At 45.3% G+C, this 13,615-nt stretch overlaps 2 protein-coding genes across 7 annotated transcripts in view; both read right to left on the bottom strand.

Annotated features, from left to right (window-relative positions):
- Positions 1-8,603, bottom strand: part of tbk1 (TANK-binding kinase 1) — a 22,456-nt gene extending 13,853 nt beyond the window's left edge. For 4 of the 6 annotated variants that reach the window (XM_030353169.1, XM_030353168.1, XM_030353165.1 and 1 more), the window contains exons 1-8: positions 8,295-8,603; positions 6,527-6,635; positions 5,802-5,948; positions 4,794-4,923; positions 3,773-3,954; positions 2,897-3,057; positions 1,993-2,103; positions 356-535 (exon numbers count right to left, since the gene is read on the bottom strand). In XM_030353169.1, the coding sequence (XP_030209029.1) occupies positions 356-535; positions 1,993-2,103; positions 2,897-3,057; positions 3,773-3,954; positions 4,794-4,923; positions 5,802-5,948; positions 6,527-6,613 (998 nt within the window). In that variant the 5' untranslated portion in view covers positions 6,614-6,635; positions 8,295-8,603. The remainder of the gene's footprint in view (positions 1-355; positions 536-1,992; positions 2,104-2,896; positions 3,058-3,772; positions 3,955-4,793; positions 4,924-5,801; positions 5,949-6,526; positions 6,636-8,294) is intronic. The other 2 variants (XM_030353171.1, XM_030353166.1) reach the window with 1 other exon arrangement.
- A 765-nt stretch (positions 8,604-9,368) lies between these two features.
- lrp6 (low density lipoprotein receptor-related protein 6) overlaps positions 9,369-13,615 on the bottom strand; it is a gene marked incomplete in the record, with an annotated part of 43,885 nt that continues 39,638 nt past the window's right edge. The window contains 1 exon segment of the mRNA XM_030353125.1: positions 9,369-13,331. Within this exon segment, the coding sequence (XP_030208985.1) occupies positions 12,806-13,331 (526 nt within the window).

Raw genomic sequence — 13,615 nt, forward strand, 5'->3', positions numbered from 1 at the left:
GACTCCATACAAACCGGTTGGGGGACGAGGCAGACTCAATATCAATCAGTTGGGGGTGGAGGCAGGTTTAATATTAAAATCGGTTGGCGGTAGGTAAGAAGGAGGTGGGTTGGGTGGAGGTAGATTGTACATTAATTCGGGTGGAGGTGGATGTAGACTGTGCATTAAACCGGGTGGAGGTGGATGTAGACTGTGCATTAAACCGGGTGGAGGTGGATGTAGACTGTACATTAAAGCGTGTGGAGGTGGATGTGGGTGGAGGTGCGCTATATTCACGTGTTGTACTCGTGGATGTAGACTGTACATTAAAGCGGGTGGAGGTGGGTGGAGGTGGGTGTGGGGGCGCTGTACTCACGTGTTGTACTCGTGGATGTAGACGTGGTGCAGCACGGCTTGCTGCAGGCTGAACACGTACACCACGGTGCGGTGCAGGATGTCGCTGGTCTCGGCGAAGAACTGGTCGAAGCCCCAGCACTTCTCCTGGTCCGCCTCCAGGATGTTGGCCAGCACGGGGGTCAGCAGGCTCTGGAGACCTCTGGGGGGGGGCCAAGAGAGACACGTTGAGGTTAGGGGTAGGGGACCGCGCTACCAGTGTTGGGAAAGTTCCCTTTTGTACATGAACTAGTTCAAAGTTCACTATTGTACGTGAACTAGTTCAAAGTTCACTATTGTACGTGAACTAGTTCAAAGTTCACTTTTGTACATGAACTAGTTCAAAGTTCACTTTTGTACATGAACTAGTTCAAAGTTCACTTTTGTACGTGAACTAGTTCAAAGTTCACATTTGTACGTGAACTAGTTCAAAGTTCCCTTTTGTACGTGAACTAGTTCAAAGTTCCCTTTTGTACGTGAACTACTTCAAAGTTCCCTTTTGTACGTGAACTACTTCAAAGTTCACTTTTGTACGTGAACTACTTCAAAGTTCACTTTTGTACATGAACTAGTTCAAAGTTCACTTTTGTACGTGAACTAGTTCAAAGTTCACTATTGTACGTGAACTAGTTCAAAGTTCCCTTTTGTATGTGAACTAGTTCAAAGTTCACTATTGTACGTGAACTACTTCAAAGTTCACTTTTGTACATGAACTTGTTCAAAGTTCACTTTTGTACGTGAACTAGTTCAAAGTTCACATTTGTACTTGAACTAGTTCAAAGTTCCCTTTTGTACGTGAACTACTTCAAAGTTCACTTTTCTACGTGAACTACTTCAAAGTTCACAAATTTAAAAATGAACTAGTTCAGTTAAGCGTTCATTATTAAAAAAAATGAACTAGTTCATAGTTTCTTTTTTTCAATATGTTGGTGTGAGCTATTGTTTCTTTCCGGTATTTTGAACATTGTGCCCCTTTGCCTCATTTTCTGATTAGTTCAATGTAACAGTAAGCTGACAACACCGCAACGGCAAATTAACTGTACGGAGATAACCATGGCAACCGGTCAAACAACACGGCGTCTACCGTGTTGTTTGACCGGTTGCCATGGTTATCTCCGTGCGGTTAATTTCAGGCAGCAATACAGTACGTTCAGTTCACGTTCGCCCAAAATATGAACGAGTTCATGAACTATCGTTCAATGAACACGTTCAGGCACAATACTGTGTGATAGGCCTACTGTGTTACATCAAAAGCTGACAAAATATTGTTTTCGGGTTCAGGTTGGAAAAAATGAACAATTGTGAATGACTGAACTTGTATTATAATTAACGACTGAATTAAGATTAATTAAGACTGATCGCACCAATGTGTGGAGTTGTTAATGCTCTCGAATGGTTTTAACGAAACACAAATCCTTCAGTCGAGTGCTTTTATTTAAAGTCCCCCATTCGATTATTATAATTTTATAACCATTATAATTTGTGCACTTTCGATACACAATACTTAGAATGACACCCAAAAAGGTGCTCTAGTCTTGAGTGTGCGTCAAAGCACGGCCACCACAGTTATATATTCTGTAATAAACATCGAAGTGTTGTCCAGCGCTGGAGGTGACTGACTTGGCCAGGCTGCATGACACGGGCATCTCCGTGGACCACTCGATGTTCCCGTTCTCGAACTTCTGCTGGCCGGAGATGGTCCCGGACGGCTTCTCTGTGATGATCTTGTACCTAGGAGGGGGAAGAACAACCCCCGCACACACAAACACACACGATTCGTCAGATCCTATCCATGGATCAGGAAGGGAAGAGCCAAATTGCTTTCCTTTTTGGGCCCGAACCCACCCCCGGACCCCCATAATTATCTGCTCGTGCAGTTGTTCTTTGTTGCTAAGTATATGGGCAAGAGTATTCCAGGGTGGCTACGGCTGTTTGACTCCCGAAAGCTTGACAGCTGAAAGCCTCTGGTATTGAACCCTGAAATCCGGTAGATGGTATATAAATGGACCGCATTTCTACAGCGCTTTGCTAACCAGCTGTCACTCAAAGTGCACTACAGTATTGGCCAACATTCACCCGTTCATGCACACATTCACACACCGACGGCGGTGTCAGCCACGCAGGGAGACAGCCGGCTCGTCGGGAGCAGTCAGGGTGAGGTGCCTCGCTCAGGGACACCTCGACACTCCGGGCGGGGGATGCCGTCCCGTAGTCTAACTGCAGTCATCCATTAGCAAGAAGCCCAACTCATACTAACTCAATATTGGCATGTATCCTAAATAAATCAATCAATTGCTTTGGATGAAGCCCAGGCGCGTCGTTAGACCTGGGCATTAGAGGCTATAGCCCTGGATCTTTTGGGAATAGCCCCGGATCGCTGTGGCGTCAAAAAAAACACCAAAAAAAACACATAATAATGCTGAAAATAGCCCCGTAGAGTTTACCTCTTTGGATTGCATTACTGTGGCTGCTGGTGAGATCGGTGAGGTCGGTGAGGTCAGTGAGGTCGTGGGAGGGCCCTTACATGACTTCCTTGTTGCGGCGCGGGCCCTCGAAGGGCCTGAAGGGCAGGCTGCCGGTGGCGGCGTGGAAGAAGGTGACCCCGATGCTCCAGAGGTCCACCGTGGCACCGTACTTCTTCTGGTGGTCCTTCCGCAGCACCGCACGCTCGTACATGTCAGGGTGCTGGAGGCGCACACACACACACACACACACACACACACACACACACACACACACACACACACACACACACACACACACACACACACACACACACACACACACACACACAGGGGGGGCGTTAGGGAGGAGGGCATGGGTTCGAGGTCCAGGAGAGGGGCCAGCTGCTTGGTGGTCTTATTATTGGTTGGTGTGAAGCAAATTTAAATGTATTAATTAATTTTATTAAAGTTAAATATTTATTTTTATTCAAATGTTGAAGAAGTTAATTTGGATAAAAGGTGTCTGCAAAAGACTTACTAGTTGAAACACAAATTATAGACTGCCTTGATCCACATCCCAACCAAGCCTTGCCAAATGTTACCCGCATCCAAGTTAATGTGTAAGCTTATTCATGGCTAGAATTAATGATACCATCAGCAATACTTCCTCCCACCCCCTTGTTTGTTCCTCCTTATATTGGTGTTTTCATTGATGTATTGCTCTCATGCATTTGGCTAGCTAGCTAACATTAACTTGCTAGCTAGCAAGATACTGAGCTAAATGCATGAGAACAATGCATCAATCAAAACACTAACTAGCTAGCAGGATAGTCATGCAATCCCTCTGCAGGACGCACCATGACATTGGCATTGTCTGATAGCTAGCATGTTAGCTAGCATGTTAGCACGATAGCTAGCATTTTTGCTAGCATGAGAGCCAGCTCTCCCAGCCTCACCAGGTACTCCTCGGTGCCGTACAGCGAGACGAACTGCTCGTCGTCCTCCAGCTCTCGCGCGGCGCCGAAGTCGGTGAGCTTGTAGACGGAGTGGCCGTCCTCGCCGATCACCCGCATGATGTTCCCCGGCTTGATGTCGCGGTGCACGATGCCGTACTCCCTCAGGTGGTTCATCCCCGCCACTGCAACGCACCGCAGGGTCGTCAAGAGGGAACACCGGCGGCGGAACGCGCGGTTTAAAAAGGTGTTGTACCACCAGGTGTGAGTGTGATTAGCCGTTACAAGCCGTTTGGACAATCTGCCTCTTCTGACATCACAAGTGGGACACGCCCACTTGTGATGTCAGAAGAGGCCGATTTTCAAAACGGCTTGTAACGGCTGATCGCACTCACACCTGGTGGACGGTGTGAGTGTCACCTTTAACAAGGCGTAACCGTTGTGTGCGTAGCAGAAGGATAGCCTTTGGGCTAGGGGAGGGGGGGGGGGGGGTTTCGACAGCAATAAATGAACAAACAGAAGCTCTGCTGCCCTTAAAGCAAACATTGATTCTAGGGAAGTGAAGTCCGTGCGTGATTGACCCACACTTCTGCTTCAAACGTCTACAACGCTATGTATAGTGCGAGCGATGTCATGGTAATACGATACGAGGTGTACAGGCAGGGTCACAGAGTACACATGCTCTGTTGGGTTTTAACGGCTGATCAGCGGGGGTCAATGTCTGAGACCTAAGGCTCAGAAACAGAATCAAAAGCCTCCGTCTGTAACGCTATCACTGTGGCTGTCGAACATTGATCCAGTTTAGAACCCCTGAGTATTTATACTAGTACTAGTGTATTTATACTAGCACTAGTGTACTGATACCGGGACCAGTGTACTGATACCGGTACCAGTGTACTGATACCGGTACCAGTGTACTGATACCGGTACCAGTGTGCTGATACCGGTACCAGTGTACTGATACTAGTACCAGTGTATTGATACTAGTATCAGTGTACTGATACTGGTATGGGCCCCCCCTCACCGACGTCCTGCAGCACGATGAGGAACTCGTCCTCGGGGAGGCCATAGGCGTTGGACGACTCCTCCAGCACCGTGTACAGACTGCCGCACGGACAGTACTCCATCACCAGGACCTTGTGGCGCGTGTTGGTCTGGAGGGGGGGGGCGGGGGTGGGGGAAACGAGGGAGGGGGGAGAGGGGGTGAATGAGGAGGGAGGGGGGTTGGGGAGGGGGGAGAATGAGGAGGGGGGGGGGGAGAATGAGGAGGGGGGGGGCAAGAGAGACGAGAGAGAGAGTCAAGTCAAGTCACCAATGGAAATTTGTACACGAGTACAACAATCTAGGATGGATGCGCTGGTAATCTAGCCGACGCCGGTTTAGGGTTTGATACAGGATAAAACAAGGTGAAGGTAGAAATGGAATGGACACATAGAAGCATGTCTTAATTATGCAAGCGATGGTTTATGAGCGTCTGTACCATTAACCTGATACCAGTGTCCCTAGGAGGTGAGTCGGGGAAAGCCCTATAAGATAACAGTCCCAAATGACTAACGCTAGAACCTATAGGATAACGTCTAAAGATGAACTATCTGTGCTCCTGTTAACTCAGAAGACAAGGCAGGGAACCTATACTCTGGTGTACCTGTGTATAGGGGAACGCTTGTATTCTCCTTAACGTGCTCGGAAAAATATACTCTTGCGTATGCTTTAATCATGTTTGGAGGTTCCTCTACTAATGTGGTTTAGTAGAGAAAACTACTAACACACTAACACACACACACACAGGTCGAGACAGAGAGAGGTAGAGAGAGACAGAGGAAGTGATAGAGACAGAACAACAGTGACACTGTGACACAGTGGCTCAGCTTTGATGCTCCCCACACACACACACACACACACACACACACACACACACACACACACACACACACACACACACACACACACACACACACACACACACACACACACACACACACACACACACACACACACACACGATGATGACAAAGTGTTCTAATCCACTCACACACACCTCTTCTTCGACGGCGAACAGCTTGACGATGTTCTTGTGGTTGAGCTTCTTCAGAACCTCAAACTCCCTCATCTGGACGTCCAGCGGTCGCAGGAAGCTCAGGTTGTTGAACACCTTCACCGCGTACAGGTCCCCCGTTTTCTACCCACCAATAGGAACGGAGCATTCCGGTTAGTATTCAGTCTGTAAAATGCGCGGCTTTCACAATAAAAGCACAACGCCTGGTTTGATTCTGACTTTGTTTGTGAAGTTCATGACGCCATGTCTACTGTATGTCAAAAAAGGAATTCTGGGTAACATTATAGGGTCAAGACCTTATTAAAGGTCTCATTGCACGCAGAGTATTGAACATATATGTTATAGCTTATATTATAATAATGCATTCCTTTAATTGTAAGAAGCTTTGGATACAAGGGTCCACAAAATGCCCTGTAGTAACTTCTTTATCGCTGGATCCCCTTAAACCTAGCAGGGTTAATCCCAGAGCTCTACCAAATAAACTACACAAAACCATGATACAGTTCAGTGAAAGTTTATTACAATGGGTTTCTACAGACTAAAAAGGCACTGGGTTTGATCCCCAATGTCCTCGACTCAAAATGCAGGTTACACCTCAGTGACATACGTCTCAAATCACTGCACATTGCTGTGATAAAAGCGTCTTTTTGGCTGAATCCCCAAAATGTAGAAATGGTCAAGTCTGAGTTCTAGGTTCTCACCTTGTGCCTTCCTCTGTAGACATTGGCAGTGGCCCCCTGACCCAGCAGGTCTGAGATCAGCCACAGGTAGTTTGTGGTGCTCTGCATTCTGTCCGTTAAGAGTCTGATCCTAGGAGGGGCAGTAAGTGTGAGGAGGTCCGGTCGTGAGCAAACTAAACATCCGCTTTACAATTCTTGTTTGCATCAAAGATGGAATAAGGTTGTTGAGATGGGAGAGAACGTATATTTCTTCGTGATTAAGGCTGACTTTCAAGTGAGGGGAATGTTTAAAATATAAATATTAGACAGAGTAAACCTAAAATAATACCTTCCTGTGTCTCCTCGCCAATCCAATTATTTATGAATGTGGCTCGAATTTGATATGTTATAATAAAAAAACGAAAATAAAAATGATGATTAAATAAATAAATGATAATAATAATAATAATTACAAACCACTCGCAAATACCAATATGATGGTGTAAATATGGAATGGTTTCTATTATGGCTTCAGACAGCCAACACAGTGGTAATGTGCCGTGGACAGCGTGGACGTATAATAGCTCTGTTGACGTGTAGGTGTGATCAAACTCCCAGTAGGGCCTCCCAACCTCCCACCGTTCAATTAACAACCTAACATAACTCCCTGTAAACAGCTGGTATTTATTGACTCAGGACATGACAGCGGGTTGCTCATGGCTGAGGGTTCAGAGGGCGGGGTTTAAAAAACACAACTATTGATCGCAAACAGTCAGTCAAACAAGTCTGGGAGTCCAACTCTTGCCCAATAGCCATTATTGCCCCATAGGTTTCAAATTACTGTAAACCTGCTGTGATTTTTCTCTGTTCATTAGAATTCATCATCGTAATTTTGTTGGTGATACTCATTTTGAGAGGAATCTGGAGTTTTAGTACTGTAGAGTTAGGGGGACCAAACGTCCCTGTTTTCCGGGATAGTCCTCATTTCTGTTGGCCTGTCCCCGGTTATGTCCCCGTTTTTAAAAAAAGTATTACAAATATATATATATCAACATTACAACATGGCAAAGATTCTAGCTTGCTTGTGAATATTTATTGTAAGACAGTTGGTGATTATTCTCAGGTCTATCTGTTGGGTTGTAGCTGACCTTGTTAAGCAGGGATTGGTAGATCTATTCAGCAATGCTGATAAGATCTATCAATACAATACAGAACCATTCCATATTACAGTAGCTACTTTGGGCTGGCTTATCAAAGCTTAAACACATCAAAGTAAACCACAGGGCATGTATGCTACTGCCCAATCATTTACTACACATTCACCATGATGAGTAGAAGAGAAATGTCCCCCCCGCCCGCCCCTTCCCTATTCACAAATCATTTCACATTATTATCACAACGACTAAACAACGGCAATAACAACGACCCAAACATTTCCTCCAAGACAATAAAAATGACAACAATAACAAAAACATTCCAGCTCCTCGGGTTCCAAAATGGAGGCGGTCGAGACGCGCTGACGTCGCAACGCACGACGCCTCCGTGGGAAATTCCCCCGAGCATCTTCACGTTCGGGACAAGAACCACAAATTATACGAAACATATCGTCAAATGTTCCTTAATTCGCAACATGGCTCACGTGTTGCTGATCCTGTGCTGCGCCCCCCCCCCCCGCTGTCACAGAGAACGACGTGCTGTCACTGATACCAGCCGATGGCAGATACATAATACACCTTTATGAACATTAATCATTTTTGGATGGAAAACCGAAAACGGAGAGAACGATGTTAAATGTCACGGTGTCACTCACCTAACAGAGATGTGATCGATGTCCTTCTCTCACGCAGGTCTTTGGTCGATGCGTGGATTATTTCCAGAGCAATGAAAGCGCAACTCAAAACACCCCGTTCAACAAGGTGTATCAATAAAATGGACAAAGGCTAACACATTCGGTGTGACATTGTAAGTATTAAACTGGTCTTTAGACAAAATACCAGCTACACCGAATCTAACTGACCGTAATAGATCGCAGAACCATAATAGAGATCTACATTTGTTTATTTCCTTACCATCTTCCAACTTCTGCTTCCTTGGTCTCCGGGTCACGTGGGTACAAGCGCTTCAATCAGCAGGCACGTCTGTAGAGGGGGCGTGGCTAGCCGCGGCCATATCGTAACATGTAGAGCAGAGGGGCGGCGGAATTGCATTTTAAGAATTATTTTTTTTGCGATCCGTTGGATATATAAAATATAATTTAAATCATATAATTAATTATTACTTCCTTTCTTTATAATTTGATTTTATATCCACAGGCGGACATGGAAATGTTATTCAGTTATACACAATAATCTTTCAGTTAGGAAGTGAATTTGAGGCAGGCCCACTAAGGAATTCATACCGGAGCAGTTTCTTTCTGATCTCAGACCTTTTACAAAAAAAATACAAACATGCTCCATCACTAATTTAGCCATGGGTCTTATTTTATTCACAAGAATAAATCTTTTGCTTCTTGAGTAGCGCGTTGGAGGTTGGCGTGTACTACAGTATAGTAACAGCGATATTCTGTCGCATTACTTTCTCATGCAAGTTGGATCCTCAGCGTTCATGATGAACAATCTCAATAGCTTCAAAGCATGAGGATTCATACTAATATTGGATTTTTGTTTGTCCCTCAACCACTTCTCGGATAAGCATTTTTCATATATAAATAACATAATTTCGTATAAATTGGCACTTGTATATAGATATAATGATTGGTGCTCGGTTTACCTCGAGCTACAAGTAGTATATTATTATATTTTTAACTATAAAAGGTCCCCAATATCTTTCCCTCAGAATTAGAAAAGCATTTATCTTCATGAGCAGCAAAATGACACAAACAAGATCGAGGTTCACTCACTTGTATTTAGAAAAAAAAAAAAAAAAAGTCAGCATTTCATTTGTTACAACAGCTTATGGTGATATCTGAACAGGCTGTACAGGTCCATTCTCTATATGGCAAGCAGTCAATTGTAGAAAAATAAAACAGACAAAAACCAAGTGGGGGTAATATAGGATGAATTTGAAGAACCAAATGTTGGTCACCTTGTAAAACATCCTTGCAGACTACCATGGTTACAAAATGGATGGATGGCAATATTTCAGAAATTTTCTGTCGCCAAATGTAATCATCACTCCATACAAAGAGAAAAAGTGCTTTTTTTACCCATCCCAAATGTGGTCACCTACCGACCAAGGCCATTCCATACATTTTGTTTCTCTTTTCTTGACCTTTTTGAAACGTTCCGATTGTATGTGTAAAACGTTTTCCGAACCCAGGAATTGGCCGCGTTAGAACAAGTTCAACCGTGAGGCGGGAAAAATAGCTTGTTTACCTTCAGCTTTCTGCTTTCCATTTTAGCTTTTGCTCTTGCTTTTGACAAATCCAATCTTTTAATAACCACATTATGCCTTTGTATTCTAAACACAAGCCTTCCCTTTCTCCAAACCCCACACATTACGATTCCAAAAAGACTGCTTCTGCATCATCGGAACACATGTAGTATTCCCCACACGTGGTAGTGTGTTGTGTATTGTACCGGAAATAAACAACAAATCAGCTAAAGTACTGTGTAAAGTGCAGTTAGAGGTTGAGAACGTCTCCAGATAAGGTTGTAATGACGTGCTTGGGAGGCACAGGTCAAAGGTCATTCAGACACAGCCTTGAGACGCGTACAGAGATATGAGGCGACTGATTGTAAAGACTTCGTTGGCTTGTAATGCACTGTTGACAAGGGTGTCTGCTGTACGGACTGGGACGTCCGCACAAATCCACCGCTGTCACGATTGTAGCTTTGCCGTTGGCCCTGAGCGCATTACTGTTCACCTACGCAGTACGCGCACAAAGTTTGATATTTTGAGGAAAATAACAAAAAACAAAACAAAGAGATGAAACTTGTCTTTTACGATTCAAAAACAGTACTGTCTTTCAAAAGATACATTTGTAGGTAAAAATCGATGATATAGAGCGTTCCAAACATCAGTAAGTATATAGCGGTGTGTATACAAAAACCTTATCCATCAACATATAACCCTTTAAGATTGTCAAAACGATGCTGGTGTATTTTGTTGCGTTTCCCGTTAGTGGCGACGTTTGTGCGATGCCAATGCTACACCGACTTCGAGTCTTGTACCCTGGAGAACCGCGAACCCATTCCGAAACTCCCCGAAAAAACGTAACGATTAAAAACTTCAGAGGAACAATGCAACAATCCTCACGCGACGAAACACCTTTGACAACGCAATCGCTTTGTTAACAAAAAGCAAAGAAATACATATAAACACATATATTTCATTTATTTTTCGTTGTCGTTGACGACAGAAGTTGTCGTCGCAAAGCGGCACGATAAAACAGAAAACGGGACATAGCGGTTATTTTTGATTTGTTTTGTTTGTTGACACGAGCAAAGAAAAGGCAAGGCGAAAACGGCAAACGTCAGCACAGGTGATTCGGAGGGGCCCTTTCCCTCCCTTTGGCCCCTTTTTCTCGTTTCTTCCTAAAATGAACAACAAGGCCACAAGTTCGGGCCCCCTGCTCTCATTGGCCGAGAGAAGGAGCGCTGACCCGGTCCCTCCTCACGTAAAAGAAGGAAGCGATTCGGCGCGACACTCGTCCCGTCGGTGACCAGAGAGGGCTCAGGTTGTGTTTTATAGAAACGAGCAAACAAGCAGAGAATAGAAACAGAACTGAATAATAAAAACAGGTTCACTTGGGATATGCTTTTGTGTTTTTTTTCCCCACACACCGGACCTGTTTTGAGATTGTCGCCGTACTTTTGTAGTGATTCATTTTTTTTTTGTAGAAAAATATAATGAGGCATATAAAAAAAGAAAAGAAAATGAAAACAAAAACAAAAAAAAGACGGAATGAAAGAAAGTACTGCAAGAACTCAATGGATAGATTTACAATGATTCTCTATATAGCTTATAAATATGTTATCTACACAATATGTGGTACAAAAATACTATAGCATTTAGTGGGCACTGGATTTTTTTTTCCTTGAAGATAAAAACCATGAAAACCATCGATATGGGGTCGAGATGCTGCACAGGCACGAGAACTGGTCCGTAAAAAAAATAAAACAAAAAAAAGCCAACAGGTGATGAGTTTAGATGTAGTGAGGTTGTTGAACGCACCCCTAACCTGTCCCAGGGTCTATGAACCTTGACCTATGGGCCAGGGGTCGTCTACAGCTGCGGTCAGGCATTGTAGTGTTAAAAAATATAATATATAAAAACTCCAAACCAAATATGAAGAACATGAAAGGCTACGTTTTGGTTTGAGCGTTTCCACCTGTGCGTAAAAAAAAACTGGGCATTGAAGATGTGAGCCAGGCAGCGTTGCTATGGATACGGAACGTGGCATAAATAGCCTGTACCACCTCTTGACTTTGGACTTAGAATACATCGTACACGTGTTTATAATCGTCCCTCGGCCATGACATCCAACGCGTAGTGATGAAATAAGCAAATAAATATGTGCCGTAGTGTGACTGCTCTGGATGTGAACTCGATCCAGAAACAAAAAGAATAGGCTCAACTCTACAATTCCAAAATAGAAAAAGAAAAAATACAGACAAGTTCCTACAAATCCATTTTTCTAAATCGGAAAAAGTTGTTTAAAATGAAGATACAAATAAGTACCAGTACCACATTCTTTGCCACTGATAACAAGGGGCTTGACAAGTTGTTCCTAACCCATAGTATGGGCTAAGCATTGAAATAATGCTCCTGTACTGACAAAATGGCTGCCATATTGACGAGCAGAGTACTGCAGCACCCGGCAGCCTCCACCAGGGGGAGCCCTGCCGTTGTGTTTTACCGTTAGCTGTGTAGTGTGGTGGGATTTTTTTTTGGCATTTGGTATCCGATTGTTCGCGTCTATGTCCATTTTCATGTGCTTTTACATGTCCTTCAGCCTTGTAGGAAGGTAAAACGTATTTTCTCCTGGTTTAAGGCAACTTTATATTTGTGACGATTTTATAATAAAACCTTTTTCTTAAAAAATTTACAAATTAATACAAACCTCAATGGCATAATCATCAGTAAAACACTGTATAGAAAATATATAAATATGCTTTTTTTCTCTTTTCAATGTACAAATGTCCCGTTGCGGTTTCTCCGCGAGCCCCCCCATTTCCTCTTTTTCTCCATGTCGCCGAGTGCGACTGTGACGTCATTTCCTTATTGTAATGTACAAGTTCAGGGACGCACCCCTCCCCACTCCACCTCCACCCCCTCATCCACCAATCACACTCCTCCTCCTCATCCTCCTCCTCTCCTTCACGCCATAGCTCCCATCTCCTCGAAGTAAAAAAAAAAAAAAATCATTCTATACACAAATTGGTATTTACAGTCAGATGGGAGGAGCTTCTGTGAGGGGCGAGAGAGGCGCGCTCGTGTTGGGGTGGAGCGAGAGAGAGAGCGAGGGGGGGGGGGGGAGGAGAGAGAGAGGAGGAGGAGCAGAGGGGGGGGGGCGTGGCTTCTCAGGAGGAGTCCGTGCAGGGGGAGGGCGGGGGGGGGGTAGAGGTGGTGCGAGTAGCTGCGCTCCGTGAAGGGGGAGGGGGGGCAGCTCTCGCAGTTGTTCTCCTCGGCCGACAGGTACTGGCTGCGCGGCGTCGGCGGCGGCGGGAAGGGCTCCGAGTCGTAGTTGAGGTCGCTGACGTAGCCCTTGGCGCCCGCACCCCCGCCCCCCGCCGCGCCCGACTTGGGCGGCGGCCGGCGGCCCGGCGTGCAGTCGCTGTCGCACACGTCCGTGCTGCAGGGGGTGGTGGGGGGGGCAAAGTGGCGGTAGGTGTAGGGCCGGTAGCTGAGGGGGGGGGGAGGGGGGAGGAGACACACTCGTGTTAATATTAATGTTCAGGTTGTTTAGCGGGCGCCATGGGCCAAAGCAGGGGTCACCAACACGGCGCCCGTGGGCAACATGGCGCCCGCAGGGACCACATGAGGCGCCCGCTAGGACCACATGAGGCGCCCGCTAGGACCACATGAGGCGCCCGCAGGGACCGCATGAGGTGCCCGCAGGCACCACCTGAGGCGCCCGCAGGGACCACATGAGGCCTGTTCTGAAAACAGCACCGCTCATTCTGGAAC

This window comes from Gadus morhua, chromosome 4, assembly GCF_902167405.1.
Source record: "Gadus morhua chromosome 4, gadMor3.0, whole genome shotgun sequence".
Taxonomy (NCBI): domain Eukaryota; kingdom Metazoa; phylum Chordata; class Actinopteri; order Gadiformes; family Gadidae; genus Gadus; species Gadus morhua.